Source organism: Leptonotus elevatus, chromosome 8, assembly GCF_054856555.1.
Source record: "Leptonotus elevatus isolate MCC_2025b chromosome 8, RoL_Lele_1.0, whole genome shotgun sequence".
Lineage (NCBI taxonomy): Eukaryota > Metazoa > Chordata > Actinopteri > Syngnathiformes > Syngnathidae > Leptonotus > Leptonotus elevatus.
This window is the reverse complement of record NC_141246.1, coordinates 19,088,068-19,114,400: the sequence shown is the minus strand read 5'-3', so window position 1 is coordinate 19,114,400 and position 26,333 is coordinate 19,088,068. Positions and strand designations below refer to the sequence as shown.

General features: G+C 40.1%; 2 protein-coding genes across 2 annotated transcripts; one reads left to right on the top strand and one right to left on the bottom strand.

Annotated features, from left to right (window-relative positions):
- Nucleotides 1-711: 711 nt before the first annotated feature.
- Nucleotides 712-3,483, bottom strand: krt98 (keratin 98). Its single transcript, XM_086082495.1, has 8 exons — nt 3,082-3,483; nt 2,365-2,447; nt 2,132-2,288; nt 1,546-1,707; nt 1,343-1,468; nt 1,043-1,263; nt 939-949; nt 712-852 (listed from the first exon to the last, which is right to left on the bottom strand). The coding sequence occupies exons 1-8, from the start codon at nt 3,415-3,417 to the stop codon at nt 755-757; spliced, it is 1,194 nt and encodes a 397-aa protein (XP_085938621.1). The 5' UTR covers nt 3,418-3,483; the 3' UTR covers nt 712-754.
- Nucleotides 3,484-17,465: 13,982 nt separating this feature from the next.
- LOC147170113 (keratin, type I cytoskeletal 19-like) lies at nt 17,466-20,297 on the top strand. Its single transcript, XM_086082220.1, has 8 exons — nt 17,466-17,936; nt 18,079-18,161; nt 18,650-18,806; nt 18,887-19,048; nt 19,125-19,250; nt 19,583-19,803; nt 19,890-19,903; nt 19,998-20,297. The coding sequence occupies exons 1-8, from the start codon at nt 17,481-17,483 to the stop codon at nt 20,045-20,047; spliced, it is 1,269 nt and encodes a 422-aa protein (XP_085938346.1). The 5' UTR covers nt 17,466-17,480; the 3' UTR covers nt 20,048-20,297.
- Nucleotides 20,298-26,333: the final 6,036 nt, after the last annotated feature.

The window sequence follows — 26,333 nt, the reverse complement described above, 5'->3', positions numbered from 1 at the left end:
CAAAACACAAAGTCTTCAGGGTGTATTAGAACAATGAATGTGGTCACTCTCAGAGACAATGCTATAGTTTGACCCGGTGCATGTTGGGATATATCTCAACTTGACGTATTGGTTCTACAAGCTTTGGGAAAGTGCCTTGAAAACAGCTGTGAGGTGATAGGTCAAATTGTTGAGTGTGTCTGTGTGTGACATCCATTACCTATCAAATTACAAGCAGAGGCCAGTGTTTCTTGCTGAGGGAATGAAAAACGGCCCCCTCTATCCCTCCAAAGAATTCAGATTGGGCCAAACTCTGAACTGGTTTCAACAAGATCAGTTTTAAACTTTGCAAGGTCCAACCAGGGTTGTTTTTATTCTTCTCTTCATATCATCTTGGATTAAAGTAGGAGTGAAAGCAATTTGGAGATACAGTACATCAATCCATTTCCTATAAAGCATCTGCTTGCCGACTTCAGGAAAATGGCAGACTACACTCTGGTTTGGTCTTCAGTCAATCACAGGGCACATCACCAGGGTTGTGGAATCCAGGTCCAGAAAGTAAAAACCTGTCACAGACTGGCGTTAGCCACAGGCCTGCCAGTTGAGTAGAAACACTTGTGGCTATGGTTTTTACTTTCTGGACCCAAATTCTCCATATCTGCCGGCCTCAGGCACGGGGTTGCCCGGAGGTGTAGCAAGTCCAAATCATTAAGAAATGACAGCACACAAGCATGAGCTGCATGATCTTTATTGGGTTCGAGTCTCCTCCAAGGTATCACTCAATCTCATCCACATCTACATCGACAGTCTTGCTGCTCTCAATCACCCTCCCGTCCACGACCGTCTCCACCACTGTGATGACCTTGGTGACCACTGAAGGAAAGAAAAGAATCATGAGCAAAGGTAGTCCTTGTGTTTAAACCTGGTTGAATGCTAATGGTGCTTCTGAGGATACGTACCTTGCTTTGAGCTGGTAAAAAAGAAAAAAAGCAGAGCATGATTTCAGGTCATTCTGATGATGTGATCGCTGTGATTCTAACACAGAATTTCGTTTCTTTCTCACCTGTCTTCCTCTCCATCCAGAAGCCGTCTGTACTCTGCGATCTCTAGCTCCAGTCTCGTTTTAAGGTCCAACAGCATGTCGTACTCGTGTTTAGTGCTGGTGATGTTGGCGTAGAGCTGGGAAAGCTGGGCCTCTAAGCTCACAACCATGTTCTGCAGGCCTGCTAGCTGTGCAGCGTAGCGGGATTGGGTCTCTGCTAGGGAGCCCTCCAGGGAGGCTTTCTGGTGGGGCCACACAGAGAAGACATGAGCGTGAAATGACTATTCACGTGTTCACTTGAAAGGGCAAAGTTACACATACCATGCTAAGATGAGACTGCAGTTCAATCTGAAGCCTCTGGAGGGTGCTCTTCAGTTCTTTGATTTCTGAGTGGGACGTCACCAGACACTCTGACTGTGTCTTCACTTCTTGCTCTATTGCAACCATCTTGGTACATCCCAAACACAATGTGACATGTTAATTCCGTTTTTTTTGGGGAAGTTATCATTAGCCATATTCTTCACCTTGTTCTGGTACCAGGATTCGAGTTCCCTGCGGTTCTTGGCGATCATAGCCTCATAGTGTTCTCTGATCTCGGTCATAATCTGGTTGAGATCAGGAGAGGGCGGGGCGTCCACTTCCACGTTAACTTGGCCGCCCATCTGGCTCCTGAGTAGAGCTAATTCCTTTGAGGAGGTCAAAGAAGTAATCGTGTCAACTGATGTCTTTCCTGCCTTAGGAAGCACAGTGCAAATAGCATGATGCTAATGGAAGCAAAGAAGGATGTAAGGAATTGTATTTAGAGGAGAGAGCAGTGTTTGTAAAAACATTAACTTAACAGGGAATTTCCTCAGTGTTCTCAGAGGGGACTGAGGTCCTGTGTGTACTTTAGGACTGTCCGAAGCCACGATAGACCGTGACAAATAGTGACACTGTTCACATACTGTAGAGTGAATAATGAATAGAAGAGGGATGGTGTTAGCTACAAACACTGTGGTGAAGAATTGTGTGCAAACACATCATGGGTGTTGGTCTTGGAATGTATCGATTAAGATAACTCATTCATTTTGCTCAAGCGCCTTTGTTTAAACAGTGGCAGGACACCCTCACCTCTTCGTGATGCTTCTTCACCATGATGAGCTCATCTTTCAGACCGTCAAACTGGCACTCCAGATCCACCCTGGCCAAGTTCATCTCTTCCAGCACCTTCTTCAGCCCAGCAATGTCCGCCTCAACCGTCATCCTCATGACCAGCTCATTGTCATATCTGACGCAGGTCGCTGAGGGTTAGGCGGCTCGCCGCAAATATCAAGTACGTGACGTGACACACACAACACACTCACTTCATTTTGAAGTCATCGGAAGCCAGTTTGGCATTGTCAATATCCAGGATAGCCTTGGCATTGAGCCTGGCGGCGACACAGATCTGACAAGGAAAGAAAAACATTTCAGAGAGCCCACAACACGAGCTCACTGGCATCTCAAACAGTCACGTGTGATGTATGTACCCTTCTGAGTGCTTGACTTCCAGTTTTTAGTTTTGCTATTCAAAGCGGGCAAACCGGATGGGATTTTCTTAATGGCAGTTAGGATTGATCCCAATGATCTTTGCCTAGCAACAAATGGCTGCAAATGTATGACAAGACCACAAAAGCTAGTAATCTGCTGCTCTTAGATCGGTAGAGTTTATAATAATAATAATAATAATAATAATAATAATAATAATAATAATAATAATAATAATAATAATAATAATAATAATAATAATACAAGAGAGAGTACTGTGTTGTTTTCCATGGACGGATTATTTTGCATATAAAAACACTGTTTATTTGTAGGGATGGGCGAGTACCGATACCAGGGATGGACTGGTAACAAAATTCTGTTTGAAAAGTATGTATGCATTGCCGTGTAAATGTTATTGTGATACAGTTTGGAATGAAACTTTGCTGTCTGTTTTCTAAACAAGAGTTGTTGGCAGCTGTAAGTGCCATCATATCTCTACTACATCCAACAGAAACACTATTTGGCAGCTAATCCTGGAATGCTACTACTCTCACCTTATCCTTCAGCCCATCAATGGTGGCGAAGTAACTGCTGTAGTCGTGGCTGATGACAGTTCTGCTCTGGTACCATTCTCTGATCTGCCTGTCCAGGCGCTCGTTCTCCTTCTCCAGGGTGCGCACCTTCTCCAGGTAAGAAGACAAACGGTCGTTCAGGTTCTGCATGGTGGCCTTCTCGTTGGCGCCGACGTGGAGGTCCAGGCCGTCGGCCAGGTTGAAACCCGGAGCGGGCATGTAGCAAGACTGGGCGGAGGAGATGCGGGTTCCGTGGCCGCCGGCTCCACCGTAAACGCTCAGCGTTCTCTGGCCGTAGGATTTAGCCCTCAGAGACATGATGCAGTATCTGGATGTGGACCAGGTCGGAATACTAGGGAGGATCTGCAGTTGTGAGCATCACTTAACTGCTTGGGTTATATAGTGGGTAATGTGGGAGGAGTCTTAGCTGAAAGCGAAAGAATGTGGCTATCATTACACCATGCAATCGCTCCATCACCACACGGGTGGTGCCTAGTGGGTGAGGGGTTCATCCGCCCTTGTTACAGGTCAAACTTGTGATTCCACATTTTATCATTTCTCAATGAATGACCATTCTTGAAATACTTCTCTACCATTCCCAAAACCCCTTTCGGAATGCGTAATTGCCACCGTGCGTATTTATTCCCAGACAAAACAAGCGGTTTTAACTCACACACAGCTATAGGATAAATGTCAGAAAATGTTGACTCATGAATGTGACAGAAATTACACACAGCTGTGACAATTTCACATCAGCCAAACAAGGGCCAAAGGTCGAGAGCAAAGTTATTGAAGTCAAATATATCAGAGCAGAAATGTGCAAGATTGCATTTACTGACGCTTGTGGAGTCGTTTCTCATCAGCATTTAAATACGTTCACGTCCAAGTGTCACACAAGCATGGTGGACTTCAACATACATGATTGAACGACAAGCAAATACAATATGCACGTTTGTGTGAGTCCAGGTATGCTTAACCTTAAGCTAAACATGCATTCCTGTCATACATTGAGAAGCATGTGAGCTTTGTTTGCAAATACACTTCTTTCACATTTATCTTGATCTTTAAGTCAAAACTGGGTTACACCTATCCCGGACAAAGTGAAGATTAAAACGGTTTCAACTATTTTCTTGCCAGGCTCAAAACAAGGACAGATACGTTTAGAGAATGACCTATATGTCCCAATATAGCAGTTGTCCTTAAAATTGCATGAAATGAATGGCAACAATTTATTTTTTTCTAATTTCTAGTTGCTCATCATAAAATGGCCAAAAGTGGGTGCCTGATACTGGTATCAGGTGTCTCTATGTACTGATACCTTGAAATAAGGCCGGGTATTGGCCCAATACCAAAAACTGGGATGGAAATGAAAAACAATGCGGTGTTGGTTTTGTAAGTGTAAGATGTGAATTAAAGAGCACCAAAAAAAAAGAGTGAGAGAGCGATGATGATGACACATTGACTCGGAAAGGCGGCCAAAATGAATGACACGGAGCTCTCAAAAAATAGGACATTAAAAAAAGAAAAGGAAATGAAAACAATGAGAGAAATGGCAAGACGTGCCATCAGTGGGAACATGGCTCAGTCATGAGGTTAGCTCAGTGCACCAATAAATAACTCGCACTTCTGTGATGAATTTGATGAATGATTTATTGTGTACAATTATTGAAATATATATATATACTTCCCTCAGGATGATGTTTTCATAGGGAGAAAACAATGCAGGGTGCTTGACTGCTTTCATTATTCACAGGTCTCTTGTCGCCCGTCAGCCTGACAACCGGCGTGACGTCTCGCTGCATGACACACAGATGGGATGATAACCCTTAAGGAAAATCCTCAGTCATTGCGGATTGTGGAAAACTCAGCACGCACAGACTTTTAAGTACTTTCAAGTGCTAACATGGTTAAGAAAATGTATCTGTACGCTTCTGTGAAGGCTTTTTATTTTAAGCATATGAATTTTTTCAAACAATGATCTTCATTATTTTATTAAGTCATACCAAATTAAATATGTGAGCAAGCAAATTCTGCCTCTCTGCTTGCAAACTGACTAATGTGAATGCGCTGATGCAAATTATGCAATTATTAAGCAAGCAAGACTTCAAAAGACTGACTGACGTTTGAGTGCTGGTGAAGTGAATGAAATGGAAAAAGTCAGGACTTGCACTTTAAAAACAGTTGGGTCAATAATAACCCAACTATGGGTTTAAAAAAAAGGACAGATTACTTAGTTCAATTTGTCCCAACTTTGAGTAAAAAATTGGGTCAATTTGACCCAACTTCCTGTTTTTTTTTTGCAACCCAAAAAAAAAAGAAAAAAAGAAAAATAGATAATTCTGCATAAAACAACTTGGATTAACTTGACCCAACTTTGGGTAAAAAATTTAGTCATGTTGTATATAAAATAAAAATAAAATAAACTGAAAGATGAGATAGATTGTCTACTTGGGTCAATTTGAGCCAAATTTCCTGTTGTTTTGGGGAAAAAAAGAAAATGGTAATTTTGTATAAAACAATCCAGAAAGTTGGGTCAGACACTCTACTTGGTTCAAGTTGACCCAACTTTGGGTAAAAAAAAAAGGGGTCACTTTGGGTAAAAGAAAAAAGAAGATAATTTTTTTGGGGGGTCATTTTGTAAAAAAACAACAACCCCAGAAAGTTGGGGTACATCATCTACTTAGGTCAATTTCACCCAACTTAAGGTTACATTTTGGGTTAAAAAAAAGAAGAAGAAGAAAAGATATTGGGTCATTTTGTATAAAACAACCCAGAAAGTTGGGTCAGATCGTCTACTTGGGTAAATTTAACCCAACTTTGCATACAAATAAAAAAAATTAAAAATTGGGTCATTTTGGGTAAAACAACCCAGAAAGTTGGGTCAGATCGTCTACTTGGATCAAATTGACCCAACTTTCTTGGATGTAAAAAAAAGAAAGAAGTAATTTTGTAGAAAACAACCCCAGAAAGTTGGGTCAGATCGTCTACTTGGGTCAATTTGACCCAACTTTCTGGGATGTTAAAAGAAAAGAAAAAAAAAGTCAATTTGACCCAACTTAAGGTTAAAAAAATTGAGTCATTTTGGGTTTAGAAAAAAATAAAATAAATTGGGTCATTTTGTATAAAACAACCCAGAAAGTTGGGTCAGATCCTCAAATTGGGTCAATTTGACCCACCTTTTTGGGATTTAAAAAAGAAAAAAGAAAAAAAGGAAGCAATTTTGTATAAAACACCCCCAGAAAGTTGGGTCAGATCCTCACTTGGGTACATTTGACCCAACTTTGGGTAAAAAAAATTGGGTCATTTTGGGTAAAAAAAAAAGAAAAAGACGAAGAAGAAGAAATTGGGTCATTTTGTATAAAACAACCCAGAAAGTTGGGTCAGATCGTCTACTTAGGTCAATTTGACCTAACTAACTTTCTCAGATGATAAAAAAAGAAAAGAAAGTAATTTTGTATAAAACAACCCAGAAAGTTGGGTCAGATCCTCAACTTGGGTCAATTTGACCCAACTTTCTGGGATGCAAAAAAAAAAAGAAAAAGTAATTTTGTATAAAGCAACCCAGAAAGTTGGGTCAAATTGAACCATAAAATGGATTGGTCCATTTTTGATCCATAATTGGGTTAGCTACCTTTGACCCAGCTGTTTTTAGAATATAGGAGACTTTCCTAGCTTTGTTGTACGGAAGCATTACTTAATATTTACATTAGCCGAGGTGACATCGGAGTCTGCCAAGAAGCCGTCACACAAGCTCAGCAAGCTAAAAAAAAAAAAGGCCACTCAGGATAAGACATTTACATAGAGCAAATAATATATTTTGTTTTTCTACAAACATGGCCTTTTTTAAAATTTTATTTTAAAAGTTGTGGAAGCGCGATGATGGAAAAAATGACCGAGACGAAGTATGTTGAAAGTGCTATCTAATGCAAAAGTGCATGTATTGTAATTAATATTAAGAAATAAAAATGTGAAGTACCATTTTCCAAAACACAATAAATCCATGAATTTACCCATACTGACAAATAAAAGCGATAACAGAGTCCGTATGGAATGAATGGCATTGATTGCGCATGGTTCAAGCCTCTCCACCAATGCGGAAACACGATAGGCATGGCTGGCCTGTAAAACAGCTTTCTTAATCCTATGTTTTTCTTTCAGTAGCTCATTATGAAGATCTTTTGTTCTGTGAGATGCTCTTGACAAAAATGTCACCCTGCTTGCCTGCTCATGACACACAGACATCAACACCCTTTGGTGTCACAATGACTTAGTTCTTCTTGGAAGCAAGCTACTTATAACATTTTGAGAGGTGGCAGGAGACGATCCAGGTGTAAAAAACTTAACAGGTCACATATGGAGGGGAAACAAATAATCTGAGTTGACATGTTGAATTGTGGCTGTCAAACTGCTGCTTGCTGTAAAGTGAGTTGAGTCACTGGCTGCCAGAATGCTCGTGTCTCAAGTGTTCATGCAAATCAAAGCAAATCTAATGACGGCTTGATTCTTGAAAACTTGGAAATCGAGTCACTCATATCTCAAAGCAACACTTTAACAAGGACATCAAAGCTATTCAAGCATTTATTTGATATCATTGGAAAATGCTCACACGGCATCCACAGTTCTGCGTAAAGTTGTTTGAGCCCATCTTAAAGTCATACTAGTAAACCAAAAGTGCAACTAGCAGCGGGAACATTTTTACTAGCAAGACAAGGGACATTTTACGTGTGCTGCTGTGGGCATAAATGAAGCCCACTCTATTCACCGCCAAACAAAGCGGCTGCCATCCTCAAAGACAAACATGGACTTTAATGAGCAAACTACATTTTATAGAGTGGTGGCCAACAAGCACATTTCTGCTCTGGGTACTCGAACCGGACGAGCAGCTCTTGAGTGCCATCTACTGAACTGACAGTCGTTGACCCATCCAGAATGATGTCATACATACTGCACATGAGTCCTTCTTTTAGTGGTGAAAAAAAGAAAAGAAAAAGGGAGTAATACTATTCAATAGGAGCCTCGGATGTCAAACAAATAGTTTTGTGATGCAAGATTTTTCTTTTGTTTTCAGTGAAACACACAATTGAGGAAAATCCTGATGTGAGAAGGTGGTCCTCCTCACTTTCTTCCTCAACGCACAGCTTCATTATCTGCCCTCAATTATTTTGTGATCACATTATTTATACAGTGTTCTGTGACACATTTAACCCATTTGCTCCCCAAAACGTATAAATGCATTCTGTTTTAAGTGTCCCAAAGACGTATTTATACGTTTTAGCTAGAGCATACAGAAGGCTTTGATGCAGCCTCTCAACTGCAAAGAACGGTTGAAGAAATGTAAGTTATTACACAGACGGCCAGCAGGTGGCAGCAGAGCATAGGAAATGAACCAGGACAATGTTGAAAAACCCTCAATTACTCATAATTCTAAATAGATTTGTGAATAATGATAACATTTTGCTATATTCTAATGCTAATTGCTGCAAAACGGAAACAGATAGAAATAATATATTTTTTCCAGATGAAAGAAGAGACTTTAATCTTTCTTTTGGTAGGTTTCATGTTTTTATAGCAATAAAACACAATATTCTGTGGACCTTGCAAAGTCAGTCAAAATCCAGTAAAACAGCTGGGAGTGAAGGGGATTGCTTTAGTGATAATGGCTGGGAGTGAATATTAAGCACCCTTTAAAAAAATGTAAATCTTATTGGCCATATTATTACAACAGATTTCACCAATCTCATCATTTGCAACATCAACAACATCCGAAAGAAGGGCTGACGGGTTGAAGCCATGGCTTATTGATCCCCGTCCCCAGAATTCTTTTAGACGCATCAATCATCAAGCTTAATTTGTACATTCATTTTGACCTTTGGTAGAACAATGGTAATAAAAATTGAAAATATATAATAGATAAACAGATAAAAACTGATATTATATTAATACAATAACAAAAAATAGAAATACAAATCTCAAATATAGAGTAATAACACTTAACCATGCTCATAAAGAGGAACATGCTTTAATTAAGAGTGCACAACCGACACTGATTTAAAACAGATAATTTCATGCCCAATGGCTTTTTTTCATTTTTTTTTTTTTTTACAAATCTAACAAGGTATCCATAGCAATCATAGCATGAGACGATTTTGTCCCTGAAACGACGTTGCTGTGGCTCGAAACTTGAGCAATTTGTAGGAGTGGGCTATGCTGCCTCTTATAGAAGAGAAAGGACTCGGAGAGCTAGCAGGAATTCCGTTTATTCACAGTCTGAGGGATACAAACTAAGGAAATTATTCCAAACGTCTGTGAGACACATTTACAGATGTCATTATTTCTCTGCATGATCCAGTTACAAGACTTTTTCTACTCCAGCTCCTCCTGCTGGCCAGGTCTGGCATGACACTGCACTTCTTCTTCCTTGACACAAAACTGCCATTGCCTCTTTCTCATGTTGCCACATCTGCACATATGAGAGTGTTGAAAAGTAATACTTTTGAAGAGGTGGCATGAGAACTTTTTGATATAACAATTATGAGGAAATATATTGAGGGTTCACTGTAGTTCCATGAGACAGAAAACAGTTTGTGAACATACAGTAGCCTACACGCTGGCCTAAATTCACACATGATTCTCGTCCAAAGGCCAAGCGGTGTCAGACAAGCTTAAAGATTAATGGCACAGTGACCAATCCTGGCATAGTATGCGTCAACACCCCCAGCAGGCCTCCACGGCACGCCCTCTCTTCCTCCTCCCAAGTTGCAACAAAAGAACGGACAGAATGAATGCTCACTGAACTCTGAACAAAAGCTGATTTGGCCTTCAGTCTTCTCAGCTCTTAATTTACTTCTTCTTCAGACACATTTTGCACCTCCTCGCTGTGCACATGCAGCCATGCACACTGTGGTTTTCTGCAAAACGGCATACTTTCAGGGTCTCAGTGTGTATCGCAGGAAGAGAGTGAAAAGCATGTGTCCATACTAGTGTATACTGTCACTTCAATGACTTTAATTGTTCCGCGGTGGGTTCTCCTGGGGGTCAAGTTAAAGCTCTCACTTGTTAAACTGGGTACACACAATTCAACATTTGGGCCAAATTTGAGAATTTCCCCTCCCTATAAACTAACAAAGGCCTATTATCAGATTGTTTCTAAAAGATTATCTGGAGCGATTATTCTGTGGAGTCTGTTAGGAGAGATTTTTCCAACCTTTCCTGTTGGGACTGCAATCATAAACATTTTCCAATGGCAAATCCTTACATGTGTGTGGTCAACACAGACCAACTGTGACTGTGACAAAAAAATAAAAAAAATAAAAACGAAACGACAGCCATTTAGTAAACAATACTGAAGCTTGAGGTGTTGCCAGACACAAAAAGGGGAGCAACTGGTTGTGGTGAGCGTTCGTATACTTTACAAGTCATTCACTACTACTACTACTGCTACTACTAATACTACTATTAACAGTAATTGGATGATTACGTTACTTTCTTCTTTGAATTTTCTGGCAGTCTGGATGCCCTGTGCCACCATACTGCCTCTCACAGGTCAGTCTTGGTACTACGATAAACATTGGAATATGGTATGTACTGTACGTTATGTACACAGGGCGACGTTGTTGGGCAGGTGCATGTCATTAAGATACCCTTAAAAAATCAAAATAAACAAGACACCCTTAAAATAAAAAATATTACTTAAATGAAATGGTTTTCTAAGGTGTTACAGCATGACATGGGGAATTGGTGCCCACCTTGTGTGTAAGAAATGCTTGGAGGATGCGGAGCTAAACCCTTAACATAAAATAATGCAAGCACGCTGGGAAACAAAGCCAAAATTATTATCATAAAACGCCATTTATAGCAATAAGTCAAGGCTCGAAATAAGCGCTCTCACATCGCAGTTTTAACGTCAAAAAATGTAGATTTTGCGAGCCAAATGTGAGCAAAACTGCGAACGGGCACACCGCATTTATGCAGGGATACATAACCACGATGAGATTACGTCATAAAAACAAAGAAAAACAAAACAAAAAACAAAATCTGACGTGTGTGCTTTTACAGAAGATAATTTTAATTTAGGTAAAAGTGTCATTTAAATGCACTGTTGGTATTGCACGTCGTCACAATAAACCATTGACAGCTGGAACGTGCAGAGACTTTTATTTTGTAAGTGCAGTGGGAAGTGGCAATTGTGAATCTTTACGTGTTTCCTAACAATGCACAGTACACGCCAAGGCCGCTGTGGGGGGAAAAAACAACCCCGCTCACGCTTCTGTCCACCAGAATCATACGAAAGATAAGTAAAGCTTAAACACACTCATTAAATCCACCAAATTAACAAACACATTCAACATTCAAGCTAGGAACGCCACTGACACAAAATAAGTGCAGTGACTCTTCCCCCTCATGTGTGGTGCTTGATTATGTTTAAAACGATAAATGAAATGGAAAAAAAAAAAGCCCACACCAGCTCCTCTTCAGTTGTCTTGGTCTGCCTGCATTTTATGATCTTCCACTAGAGGGGACTGTGTAATAGTAAAAGTCACCTCGAATGTTGAGGAATCTGATTTCATGGAGGGTGTGGCACTGAGACTAACTGATGTGTTTGTCAAGTCAAATAAAAGCATCCGGATGAAATATCAAGACTTTAGTTTAACCTTGATGTCAGTATGTCAGTCTTTCTTATCTCGCTATGCCAAATTGCAATGTTAACGATGTTAACAGGAACAAGAGATTAGACATCCAAAGTAAATATTAGCGCTTCTGTCAAACAAGTTGTAGATATAACAACCAGAAACATCATCGTCATTTATTTTACAAAAATATAGTACCTTTCTCTGTACTGCAACGCCCCACCCTCACTCCTCATTAATATTTTTTAAATGAGTAATTAATTGTTGAATGAGTCAAGGTAAAATATCTATCGACACAAGCGCACAACTGTGTGCGTACCTAAATTAAAACAGATGACAGTTATTAGCACTTGTCATGCTGATGAATGTTTAACACGCATACTGAGGGACACACCTGGATTGCACATGTCAATAACTGTGCGTGTGTGCTGGACTTTTGGCATAGAAGTTCCATGCTGGGAAGTTATTGCACAGCGCAGTCCGAATAGTTGAACAGGATGTGATAATGCCTGCCTGTGCTGGGGTGGGGTACGTTGACAGCAGGCTCCGAGGAGTGCGCAGCAGTGCATTGCTATGATTCCTTGTGGATCATACACAGACCTGCTAACTGTGCTGTATGGGAAACATGTGTTGAAGAAACGCAACTCTGCAAGCATGCAACAATTCACATGTTTGCTGGATGGAGAAAATCTGGCGAAAATATTCTCATCACATAAATACAAGCTCAAAGAGAGAACATTAGCCAACATTCATATGAAAGGGACGATGTTGATGTATGCTTCCAGGTGAGTGAATGCAACCAGACTGGAAGACAAAGGGTGCCATTCAAGCAGGTGTCGTGAGTGACACGCTCCACTTGTTGCTGGGATACAAGAAAATAACAGAAACTGTTTGGATCTTATGTTCACTTCAAGGCGATACGCAGAAGCGGACGACAGGCTTCCTGTTGTGATTTTCTCTTTCATTCGCAAGGCTGTGAAAAATCTGAAGACAATAGGGCACAGTGTTCAACGGCAGAATGGCGGTGTTTTGCTTTTTAGAGAGAAATGTTAAAGTTGTGAGTGATGTCAGACCATAAATCATCAAATTCTGTCGAATCAGATTTTAGCCTCCATGTCCCGCCATGTTCATTCATTCTGCCCGGGGCTTTCAGGACTAGTAGTGCTGTGTGATGTAATTGCAAGTGTTGGCAAGAAGAACGTTTCTGTAATCAAGCAGATTTGAAATTTGTCTTCACAGGGCCCGGCCATGCCGCCGGACCTCCATGATGTCATCATTTTTACGTCTTCTGTTTGGAATGGTCACAACAAGCATGTTCCACGAGCAAACTGGAGACATCCGCGCACATTATTACATTATATCATCATACATAATAATCAATCATACATAATAATCAGTATTATGATGTATAGTAGGGTTTGGTATCAATTCAAAATTTCCTCAGTCCATTTGATTTCGATTCACAATAGTTCAGTTCGATTCAATTTTTATTTTTTTCCCCCCGATTCAATTCGATTGACTTCACTTCAATCAATATTAGCTCTCTGTGGAAAATCAATTATTCTTAAATATCAAGGACATGATAAAAACTCCACAAATATTAAATGGCAGTAACTGGTTAAATGATTTAGTTTATGGATAAAAGTAACACGTGTTATAATCACTTGAGTGTTACACAAGCATTGACATCAGCAAAGATGCGATGAAAATATTTTCATAATTTTCTGATTCAATAATTGTAAGTATAAATTTAAAAGATTTTGAATTGTCTTAAAGTGTAATAAGTCAGGTCGTTCATTAATGTAAGAAAATACTTTTAAATCAATTAATTAATTAAAAATTGGTCTGTACAATTCTATTTTATTAATTTATGGAAACAAGATACATTAACTCATTCACTGCCATTGATGGCTATAGAAGTTAAAAATTCATTTGAACTATTTCTATTAGTTTCACTTTTTTTCACTTTTGTTAACACGAGTATGAAAACCTAAAAAGTTAACTATTGAAGTCATGCGATTAATTACAATTACAAATTTTAATCGCCTGACGCCCCTAATTTTTAATAATCTTTTCTTTAAAAAAAAGAAGAAGAATATATTTTTTATTTTTTACGTTTATAGCCGTCAATGGCAGTGAATGAGTTAAAATAACCAATTCATGGTTTTATGAATCAATATCAGGCTCTTTTTTTTTTTTTCTTTTTTAAACAGTCTTAATGTATAGCATTTAAACATTTAATATTTTTGTCATGTCAGTAAGATAAAAAAATATTTTGAACTGCTCCAAATGAAAAAAAAAATGCAACATGATAGTGGTGGGAGTAAGAGGTGAATTAAGTCGGGTAAATCCCTACTGAAGGCTCCGAATCCAAATGCAATCTTAAAATGTTTCTTAAAGCATTGTCTGTACCATTAATTGAAATGTGAGCTTATCACAGCTCAACCGACGTTGGACTTTCCACTGCATTATTTTGTCTTGTCTCGCTGACAACTCGCTAATTAATCAATGTCACTGATAGGATAGGAATGTGATGTGACTTTCGCAAGGCATTACAAGTAATAACTCTGGAAGTCAACGAAATGAGGAAAGTAAACGTCGACTCCAAATCCACTCAGGTGGATGTGTTTGCTTCAAATATGCAGTGAGCTAATGTTGGCTTCTTTGGCTGACATTGGAAAAAAGGGAGTGGGCAGAAGATATTTCACAGAGTCATGCACTTTATGACAACTTAACACTCCCATAAAGTACACAAGGATTTAAATAAAGATAGCAGCATTGTTTTTGAAGATTTGTGGGTGGTTTCAAGACAATGTGTGTGTTTCTATTTCGGTATGCGACTGGTGTATGGTTTGAAATCTTTGAGGCTTTATTCTACGTAAGTATTGGGACATGCAGACTTTGCCCCGAATCCTGTTTGACTCATGCTGAAGTTCCTTTGACAACTGCGCGCGCTCGCGCACGTACACACACACACACACACACCCACACCCACACCCACACCCACACACACACACACACACACACACACACACACACACACACACACACTAGAATTATTGCAATCTGAATTTACAAATTGCACTAAAAATAAATACAGGCGTGAATAATGACTATGTAAGAATGAGTCATATTTGGTTTGGGGTGAAAACGCCCACTTTCCATCTTGCATGAAAAAGTTGTGACTGCAGAGTGAAATGCATGTCAAACTTTAAGAGTGGACAAATACTTTTATGTTTTTCAGTCTTTATGTGTCAAAGACACATCTCAGGGGGCGGCCATTTTGCCACTTGCTGTTGACTGAAAATGATATTTGCATATGATTTTGCTTTGAAGCAGAAACAGCCGATGAGTGTTTGCTTTCTTGCATACTGGAAGAACATTTATTCCCATTCTGAAATACTAACATTGGCCACAACAATTATTTTTTTGCGAAAGGCGGGGAGCACCCTGGGCTGTTTGCGAGACAATTGTGCGATGCACTCTTACTCATTTGGAAACATGATTTGTAGTTGCAAGTGAGAGGGAAACAAGTGGTTATGGGAGGTCACATGAACAAAATGAATTTGACTATGAAATACATTTTGTGTCCCATATTGATGATTATTATCTAACCATGCCTGAGCTGCTTTTCCTCACGAGGGTTGCGGGCTATACCAGCTGTCTCCGGGAAACTGAACTGGTCACATATTGTTAAAAACATAATCAAATTTTCAGCTTTGCATCATTGTGACGTGATAAGAACATGCACATTTTTTTTTACTTTGCTTCATATTGCTTGCAACAGAACTTCATTGCTTATTTGCAAGCAAAGGCCAAAAGGCAGATCTGGGCAATTTAGTTTTTTCAAAGACTGCTTTTTAAATGCCCTCGTTGAAGTGTAATAGCAAGCAAAATAGTTCAGTGAAAGTCAAGTCAATCACTAGATGACTGAAGAGAGTTTCATGAAACATATGAGTGAAAGATCTCTCACAGTCGAGTGAGACCAAACCCTGCTCGCTCCTGCAACAAATAAGAGGCATGAGTCACTTCTCCCTTTGGCTGAGAGGTGATGACCCCACAGGCCTCTCCCATCTCCACTAGCAGAGCAAGTTGGCCCACAGCCCAAAACTCAGATAAGGAACAGCACACACACTTGCACTCCAGCAGCCATGCATGCACACACAAGAACACACACAATCCCTTTATACGCGCCGTTTCCTACCAAAAACAGGCTGGAACAGGGGCCAAAATCAACACACTCAAGAACACACATACATGTTAGTGCACACACAGGAACTGTGGGGGATGTCCAGTGTGATGTGGTGAACAATGGAGGCGCAGATTCCTTTTTCGTGGGCTGGTCAATGAGTATGAAAAGTCATTTTTTAATTCAATGTTGGCCACGAGGTCACTGGCACAAGTTTACTTCCAAAACTTCCCTTCCTCCCACACAGTGCAAGGCTGAAGCTATCCTTTTCGACAGAAAAAAAGTTACACTCTAAAAAGAGTTGGGTCCAAAACAACCCAAATTGTGCGGTTCAATTTACCCAAAAAGTTGGGCCAAATGAATAACCTACAAAACAACCCAAAAAAATTAGTTGCTTTGTTGAGTTATTCATTTAATTTAATTTGATGCATCTTTATGAGTTATCTAACCCATAAAGTTGGGTAAAATTAGTTGGGTCATTTTTGACCCAATTCAATTGAGTTATTCAAGTAACTCAAAATGTTGGATTAATTGAATAATCCATTTTGGGGTTGAATTGTATATTATTAATTTCATTTGACCCGATTTAGTGGATAAAATAACTCAAAAAACTGGGTTGGTTCATTTGTGACCCAATTCTGTTGGGCTACTCAATTAATTCAAAAAGTTGGGTCAACTGAATAATCCACTTTTGGGTTGTTTTGTGTGTTATTAATTTAATTTGACCCAATTTTTTGGATTAAATAACTCAAAAAGTTGGGTCGGTTCATTTCTGACCCAATTCAATCAGGTTATTCAATTAGCCCAAAAAGATGGGTCAAATGAATAGCCCACAAAACAACCCCAAAAATAAAATTTAATAAAATTTAATAAAATTTAATAAAATTTAATAAAATTTAATAAAATTTAATAAAATTTAATAAAATTTAATAAAATTAAAATCATGGGCACCTTTTAGACTATTGATTTAATTTGATCCAACCTTTTGAGTTAAATAACTCAAAAAGTTGTGTCGGTCAATCAATTCTTGACCCATTTTGTTTTCTTTGTCTTTTTTTACCCAACTGTTTGAAGACTTGCTCAGTGCCTGATGTGAAAGCCATCTAGAGTCAGAACACTAAAGCATCAACTGACTTCATATTTGCATGCAAATATTCAAACAGGAAGAAAAGAGAGTGGACTAGCAGGTATTTACATAAGCATGCAGAAATGTTAAAGATGACACACACGCACACATCTCAGCACAACCCGAGCTCCCTCAAGCATGGACACAAAAGCAGCAACACACACACTCGCACATTCCATGAGCGTGCCCTCATAGGGGGAAAGGGAAAAAAACATGGGTCCTTAAAAGAAAACAAATGGTGGTTGTGTCAAGCCAGTGCTGATCGGCAGAGGAAAACTCCCTCCTTCTCTCCCCTCCTTCCCTCCCACCCTCCCTCCCCCCGGCCAGACCCGCCCCAGGACCAGCGCTATATTAGGAGCCTGCTCGCTGCTACCCAACTTCACTCCTGGTCCAAGCGGCTCAACTCCTCTCGTCTCCTCTCTCGAAAGACTCTCAAGCCATGCAATCCAGCTTCAGCATCACCGGCGGGCCCGTCATGATGAGCAGGCAGAGCTACAGCTACTCATCCCGAGGCGCACCCAAGGCTCAGAGCTTGTCTGGACTGAGCCTCAGAGGTCCTCGCATCTCCTCTTCCACCAAGCACAGCGTCTCATCCGGGTACGGCGGCGGCTACGGCAGCGGCTACGGCAGCGGCTATGGCGGCTACGGCGGGGGAGCAGCCTCCTTCGACCTGTCCGGCGCCTTGGACCAGAACCAGACCATTCAGCTGAACGAGAAGGCCACCATGCAGAACCTGAATGACCGTCTGGCCACCTACCTGGAGAAGGTGCGCTCTCTGGAGGCTGCCAACGCCAAGCTGGAGAAGCAGATCAGAGAGTACTACGATCAGAAGGGGCCCGCAGCCGAGAGGGACTACGGCAACTACTGGGCCATTATCAATGACCTGAAGGACAAGGTGAGCTTGCACGACTGTTAATTATTACCATGGTAGACTGATACGGGTTTACAAATGTTATACTGTTTTGGGGTCATAGTGTGGGTCTATCAAGTAAAAACAGCTGCTATCTACCGACTAATTCTCAAATTGTCCATTTAAGATCATGGCCGCCACCGTCGGCAATGCCAACATCCTCCTCCAGATTGACAACTCCAAACTGGCTGCTGATGACTTCAGAACCAAGTAAGAAAGAACTTAAGTCATTGGGTTCAAACCCTAGTCCTCGAGGGCCTCCTCCAACAGAGTTTGAGACCTGAATAATTAAATATTCAAAAAATGTCAAATTTCTTTAGTTGTTAGGAAATTATGAACACGTTTGTCCAAAAAATAAACATAGAATGTCCTTGAAATTGCCAAGAAAAAATGTCAGAGGATTGAATGAAAAAGGCAGAAAAGAAAATGTTCAAAAAGTAACGTCCAAAAACAAAAGAAAGGCAGAAAATTACCATATTATATATATTTATGTATAAATACGTATTTAAAAAAGGCAGAAAAGACAACATTAAAAAAAAGTCCAAATGTCCAAAGAAGAAATCCAGAGATGACCATAAAATGTCTGCAAAATTGCCAAAAATGTCAGAAAGAAGAAATGTCCTATGCCTTAAGCAGTACGTTTAGTCAGCGTTTGTATTCCAAGCATCAAGTTCATTCCACTTCCTTTGACAAAACAGATACGAACATGAGCTGATGATGCGGCAGTCTGTGGAGGCCGACATCGCCAACCTGCGCCGCCTGCTCGACCAGACCACCCTGACTAAAGCTGACCTGGAGATGCAGATTGAGGGCCTGCAAGATGAGCTGGCCTACCTCAAGAAGAACCACGCCGAGGTACGAGAATCCTCATAGAGATCTCCCTCAGAGAAGGTTTAAAAATGCTAACTTTTTTTGGGGTGGTTGGGGCTTCGCAGGAGCTGGCAGCCATGCGATCACAGCTGTCCGGCACAGTCAATGTGGAGGTCGACGCCGCACCCCAACAGGACCTCAACAAAGTCCTGGAAGAAGTCCGCGCCCAGTATGAGAGCATCACAGATAAACACCGCCGCGACCAGGAAGCCTGGTTTAATGAGAAGGTCACTATTAAAATAACAAAACAAAACACTACTTTGAATACGTATGGCAGGTTTAATGATTCTTTTATTTCCCTAGACGGCTGCCTTGAGCAAGGAAGTGACCATCAGCACAGAAACCATCCAGACTTCCAAGACAGAAATCGGAGACCTGAGACGTACGCTGCAAGGCCTGGAAATCGAGCTGCAGTCTCAACTCAGCATGGTGAGAGACGAAAGCCAGACGGCCTTTTTCACAATCTCGCCTTATATGAGCAAAATTCCCAGATGCCTCCCTTGTCCAGGGAAATGGAGACAGTGATAAAGGGTGCGGAAGGAGGGCTTTACTGAAGAATGCGGTAGGGGGATGGCGGGAGCTTGTGGGGGGGGGGGGGGGGGGGGGGAGATTCTGGTAGACATTAAAGAGCTTGAAGAAAAGGGAAGGAATGCAGAACATGATGGTCTTGTAGGTCATTAGAGTTCAAAAGGGCCCATGAGTAAAAAGTCTTAACAATGTAGCCACACTGTCAGATACAATCACGTGCTTCTTTCCTACAGAAAGGTGCGCTGGAGCACACGTTGGCAGAGACAGAGGCCCGCTACAGCTCCATGCTCGCCAGCTTCCAGAACACAATCAACATGCTGGAGACAGAACTAGCCAACGTGCGCGCCAGCATTGAGCAGCAGGGCCAGGAATACAGGATGCTGCTGGACATCAAGACCAGGCTGGAGAAGGAAATTGCCACCTACAGGAGCCTCCTGGACTCAGAGGAATCCAGGTAGATCCTAATAGACATATTTGGAGAGAACATACAAATCGAACACTCCATTCATTGTACATTTTCTCTTTCCTTTCTCAATTAAGGCCAATTGGTTCCGGTAAGTGATGCTTAATGCCATGCAGTGACACATTACATAACCACATGGAAACTTGAACCACTGACATTTTTTTTTCTTCTCGTCTTCTTCACAGGGAGCTCCAAGACCACAGTCACAACCACCACTGTGCGCTCTTCCAGCTAAAAGGCTCAAAAAGTCCAGCTGGCAAGACAACCAACACATGCACACACACACATACACGCCGTCTAATAAAAGCTGTTACAGCTGAGAAGTGAAATTGGAAAAAGAAACTGACAGAAGATGAAAGTCGAACGCCGTGCTCGAGACCGAGAGGAGACGAAAGGCTGTGTTGAAGTTCATAAAACAGAAGAAATGTCTGTATGTGTGTGTTTGCTTGTGCTTGTCTAAAAAATAAACCTGCTGGTGATTACAAGTTGTGTCGTTTTTCAGACTGAATCTTAAAAGGGAAGTCAACCTTAAACATTTCTTGACAATAATATGTCACATGTGACCTCACTCTGAGTAATATTACATTTGTAGAATATGAGTTACGAAGCAAAATCCAGCTGTTGTTATCAATCTCAAGGGGCGGCCATTTTGTCACTTGCTTTCAACCGAAGATGACATCACAGCTTACCGGTTTTCTGAAACTGAACCGTGATTGGTTGTTGCCTGAGACCTGAGCAACTGTGATGTCATTTTCACTCGACAGCAAATGGCAAAATGGCCGCCTCCTGGTTTCTGATATTGATCAAAACTGCTGGCTTTTGCAGCTTAACTCATATTCCACTAACGCAACATTAACCAGAATACCATATTTGGACTACTGGGGCTGCAGAGAACATATTATTGTCAAAAACATTTTTGGGTGGTTGACTTCAGCTCTGTTTATGCGGTCGTCATAGCAACGGAGTTACATTGCGGGAGGTGGGATATGGGGTGGTGGAAATGTGTGTTACGTAAGGGCGGTGTTGTCAGGAAAAGGGTGAACAATGGTCAAAGGTATTGACGTTAAACTTGGTGCCCTCAATTTCCCTGAGCAGAAAACTTGAGAGAAAAGAGAAGCGATGACCCCTGCATTCACTCAGAAGACACACCCTAAGGGCTGACTAATCTTTGCCCTGGAGCCTGTTAACACTTTTACATGAACTCTTGTTACCTAGTAACAAGAACACACATACTTCAATATAGACACACCGAATGCAAATAGTGAAAAACTGAACAAAGACCAGCATTGTTCAAATGTAGCGTCGGTGCTGCACTTTAGACCCATTTATGATGTCGTGTGTGTAGAGATGTGAAAAAGTAAGCGGCGGGTTGAGCCTCGCCTCTTGACCACTGCATGACCACTGACGACATAATCTGACCTGTTTTCATTTCAACAGGAACAATAAATATATGTGGACATACTAAAAAGAGTTGAGCAGTAAAAGCACCAAAATCCAAACGAGAAGTGCACATTTCTCAAACAATGGTGTAATGTTTGCTTTGGACACGCAGCGATTACACAGTGGGTGGGAGTGCAAAACCCAACCCCCACTGAGAAGCTTTACGGGAACCATATTTGGCTCCATCGCCAGCACCCTGTTACATTACACTGTTTATGTAAAAGAGCTTCCAACAATGCTCTGACTTTGACAAGCCAATGCGATCGTAATGTCAAAATATTTCCCTGACATAAACGATAAGATATGCAGCAGTAGCACCAGTTAAGAGTGAACTGTTAAGTATACAGTAAACACCAGTTTTAGGGTCTTGGCTTTCAGTTTAACTCCTAAACACTGAACTTCCGTCAATTATGTGATTTTATGATCGAAAGGTAAAAATAAAAGCAGGAAATGCATCGCACGAAGCATGATCATGCATTGCTGACGACTCACATGCAAGAGAGACTTTTTGTTGTTGTTATAAAGTAACAATACGTTTATCCGGCACCGTTGGCGTACATATCAGCTGGGACCTTTAATGGCTCTACGCGGACTCTACCCAGTCTCCTTCTTCTTCTTCTTCTTTTTTTTTTTTAACAATATTTGCAAATTTGAATCCATTGTGTCCAGTTTGAGCACGTACCAAGTATATTAACATTATCATTAACTTATTTATGTCCAACACTTGACTCAATTATTTTGTAATAATGCACTACATTGTTATGGACCAAATTTTCTAGAGAGAACAACTTAATCATAAGATAAAAATTAATTAGCTCTATATTGTCTAGTTATAAGAATGTTTGCTGGTAGAACAATGTTGCAGCTGTTTTTGTTCGGTGTGCCGGGGAGGCCTGTACTGTGTCGCAGATAAAAGGTGAATGGCCAGCTTGCTGTTTTGACTCCTCTTTCCTTCACACATGTCAAAATAAAGAGTCTTGAGGAAGATAGTGAATCCAGAGTTGCTTAAACTCGAATTTTCCCATTACGTGACTGAAAATACATTTTATTATTTATAATTAAGGCTAAGCCAACACGCAGTTTCCTGTTACCAGCTCATAAAACGATCCATTTCGATGCAATGTGGCACATTCTGCAAAGCTGATTCAGAAAATAAGAATCTCGTCCAGCCCTGCACAACCTAATGAACAGGTTCTTCCAAATTCTGATGACTTTGCAACAAAGCCAAACATTTTGAAAAGTACTGGACAAACTTTAGTTTAAAAGCTTGCCAATGGGGAGACTTAACATTTATAATAATAATAATAGTAATTATTATTATTATTATTAAAATTTCAGCCAGGGATGAACTGTAACTGCAAGGCCTTTTCTGATGGCCTAGCTCAGGGGTCTGCAACCTGCGGCTCTGGAGCCACATGTTTAATACCTCTCCTGTGCCTCCCTGTCGATTTCTTAAAAAAAAAATATATATAATTTTCTTTAACTTTAATTATATAATTTAAATTTAACCTAATCTTTTTTTACATAATTATTTGTATTTTTAGATACAATATTCTTCAAATGAATTAATGCTTTAGATACAAAAAGAATAATTAAATATTCAAATAAAATTACCATAAAGTGTTCATGAAATTGCAAACATTTTTTAAATTTAAGGTAGAAAAGAAAAACAATAAAAAAATGTCCAACAATAAAAGAAGAAATCCTGAAATTTTTAATAAAATGTCTGCAAAATTGCCAAAAATGTCAGAAAATTGCTAGCAAAAAAGGCAGAAATTTTTTCCTAAAATAGCCATTAAATGTAAAAAAAAAAAAAAGAAGACAGGGCAAGAAAATGACCGTAATACATGCATAAAATTGCCAAAAATAGCAGAAATTGGGCATAAAGGCAGAAAAATCTAAAAATGTATGCAAATCGAAGTAGGAAAAATTACCACAAAATATAAATAAAATAAAATTATATATATATATAAAACAAAAGACGAAAGGTAGAAGAAAATGAACGTCAAATTATTGGATGCTGCATAATTTTGTGTTACGGTGCAGCTATAATTAGCTCTTCTTGGGTCCTCATTATATTAGGTTAACACTAACACAGTTTCCTTCATAACAATCTTTAAATGTTTTGCAGCTTACAGACAGATTTGTTGGTATTTATACTGTATTTAACTTTCTCAGTCTTTTTTGCCACCTGACAAAGATTTTTTGGAATGTGTTGCAGCCATACAATTCCAAGTTAATGATTATTTGCTCAAAACGATATTGTTTATCAGTTTAAACATGAAATATCTGATCTCTGTTGTCTATTCAGTTAGGTTTAACATGATTTGCATATCAATACATTCTGGTTTTATTCATGTTTTCAACTTGAATTGCATATGTATTTTGTTTTAATGACAAAACGTATTCATTGATTTACAACTGTATATATATATATTTTTTTATAATTTAAATTCAAACTACCAACAACAGCAGCGATAAGAGCTGCTGATTAGAAGAGGGCTTTGCCGGAATTCCGATAAAGAAAAAAGACAGGAAGTCGTGTGAATGGGCTCTCTTCCTTGATGTGGCCGTCTGCCATGCAAGGCGGCCTTGAGCCGAGTAGAGCGATTTAAGACGAACAAAGACATTCATGACTGGATATTAGGAAACTCCAACTATGTGTAATACATTTCAAAGCCAGGCATTGTAAGTTTTGGGCTGCTTAGATTTTCATCAAATTTGCTTCTGAAACGCTCTCTTTTGAGCCTCCGCTTTCCTTCACTGTCCAATTGCTGCATGTAAGGCGTAAGCAGAAAAGTCACTCTTAACACCCACCTGTGAAATGTCGTCATGGAATTTTCACAAATTCAAATCAATCTCTCATATCAGTGACATATTTAATTATGCATCAGTCACGCCTGCCAAAGTTTAACCAAAAGACCGACGCTGCTACCAGGAGCAATGTGTCAAGGTCCTGGAGTCGAGGAAAGTAAGCACATTCTTCACGTGGCTGCTGGACTCGACTCTATTCTGGAGCCGTGCTAGTTTCGACACACGAGATAAGAGGAATGCCTAACCTCCTTGCAAATGTTTCGCCATCAAACCTCACTGTGAAACTTTTCAAAGTAAACTTGTCGAAATTGAACGGGACCAAAAAACACTTCAAATGCTTTCAGGCTTGCCAAGCATGAGATAGCATATGTGGGAACAAGACTCTTTTGTTCCCTTGTCACCATTCAAGTGCTGTACATTGGTATCAGCATCAGCAAAACATGCAAGGTTGATTGGGCAGTGCAGGGTGGCTGGGGGGTGGGTGGGAATTAAACAGGTAGAGCTGGTTGGAAGCACCACACCCACTTTTTAATCCTACGGGTTCGTAGTGCTTGGAATCGTTGGACTGCATTTAATACACAGTGCATGCTATCACTATAACAGGGTTTACACAAAGAAAGGCTTGGATCACTCAGCATGCCCCATCCACCTGTAAATGCCTTCAATGGGGCGGGGTTTATTTGTTCTGGAACATATCCCAGTTTGAGCTGGGCGGAGAAACATAGTTGTAGTATGTATTTACAGACTTTTGTTCTGATAAACCTGACTGCCATTGCTGTGTGAATGAACCTCCGCTTCAGAGAGGCAACATTTTCCCTGCCTGTCAAACTGCAACTGAGTTTGAATATTGCATGAGACAAATTTTCCAAAAGCTGTGCGGAAGTGCCCCACTAATACACATATAACAAAAAGGCATTCATTGCACCAGCTACAGTGCACTCGGAAAGCTAGTCATTGAAAAACAGGCAAGCTCGGCTCAAAAAGAACGTGTTTTGAAAAGCATACCAACAAAATGGTAATGGCCTATAATATTTTTGACAACAAATTTTGTGCCCTTTTTTTTTTTAATGCCGTGCAGGCCTTTTAAATAATAATTCAGTAATGCATGTTTACCACTGTGGCGGATATTGCCAGTGTGGGATTGTACTTCCATCCATCCATCCATTTTCTGTACCGCTTGTCCTCACAAGGGTTGCGGGGTTGCTGGAGCCTATCCCAGCTGGCTTCGGGCAGTAGGCGGGGTACACCCTGTACTGGTTGCCAGCCAATCGCAGGGCACACAGAGACGAACAACCATACTCACAATCACACCTATGGACAATTTGGAGTGTCCAATTCACCTGCTTCATCATACTCTACTAATACTACATAATATAATTCTGCTCATTTGATTTGTAGCTCATGATACTCTGGAAATGACACTATACATTTGATTATGTGTAAAATCCTCTGCACATCCTCAGATTAGATTTATGCAGCATCTATTCAAGTCTCTATGACTGTTGCAACTCCACCAACCGAAAACTGATGCAATACTCCCATCTAGTGCTCATTGTCAGAAGCACGTATTTAAAGGTTTTCATCGGTCGTTCACAAAGTTTTGACACTACAGTTAACTCAACCCCTTGCGCATTGGTTGAAAATACTCACCCATTCGACTATTTCAACAATGCTCTAATATTAAAGAGCCCTGGCTAATAACAAATTGGTCCCTGGTGTCAAAGCATTGTTGAATAGACGTATCGAAATCAAGAGACGAGTATTTTAGTATTTCGGGGAAACAGCTAAATTTAGCGTGTTATTCGCAGTCTTTGCTGCACCGGCGCATTTAAATCAAATAGATAAAGCATTTATATTCAATGGTAAATTAATGTAAGACGATTCAAAATTATACTCAAGTATAATAGTCTATTAAGTAGTTACATAAATATAGCCCCGCCCCTTTTTAAAATTAATTTTGCTGTTGGTCACTACTCGCTACTCTCACCCCGCGATTGTGATTGAACGTGAGCTGGTGGCAACCGCAGGTAAATTTGGGCGAGAGGTGGAGTACAGCCTGGATTGTCCTCATACATTATAGATATAATTCAACCCATTCACACTCATACCTATAAACAATTTTATAGTCTTCAATCACAGTAATCTGTAGCGGTTATTCCAACATTATTTGTATTGCATCTCAACATAACATACAATGTAATTGTCATGTAATGGCCGCCTCGTGGCCTTTTTCATTCATTCTTAATCTATTAAAAGGAGACATCACA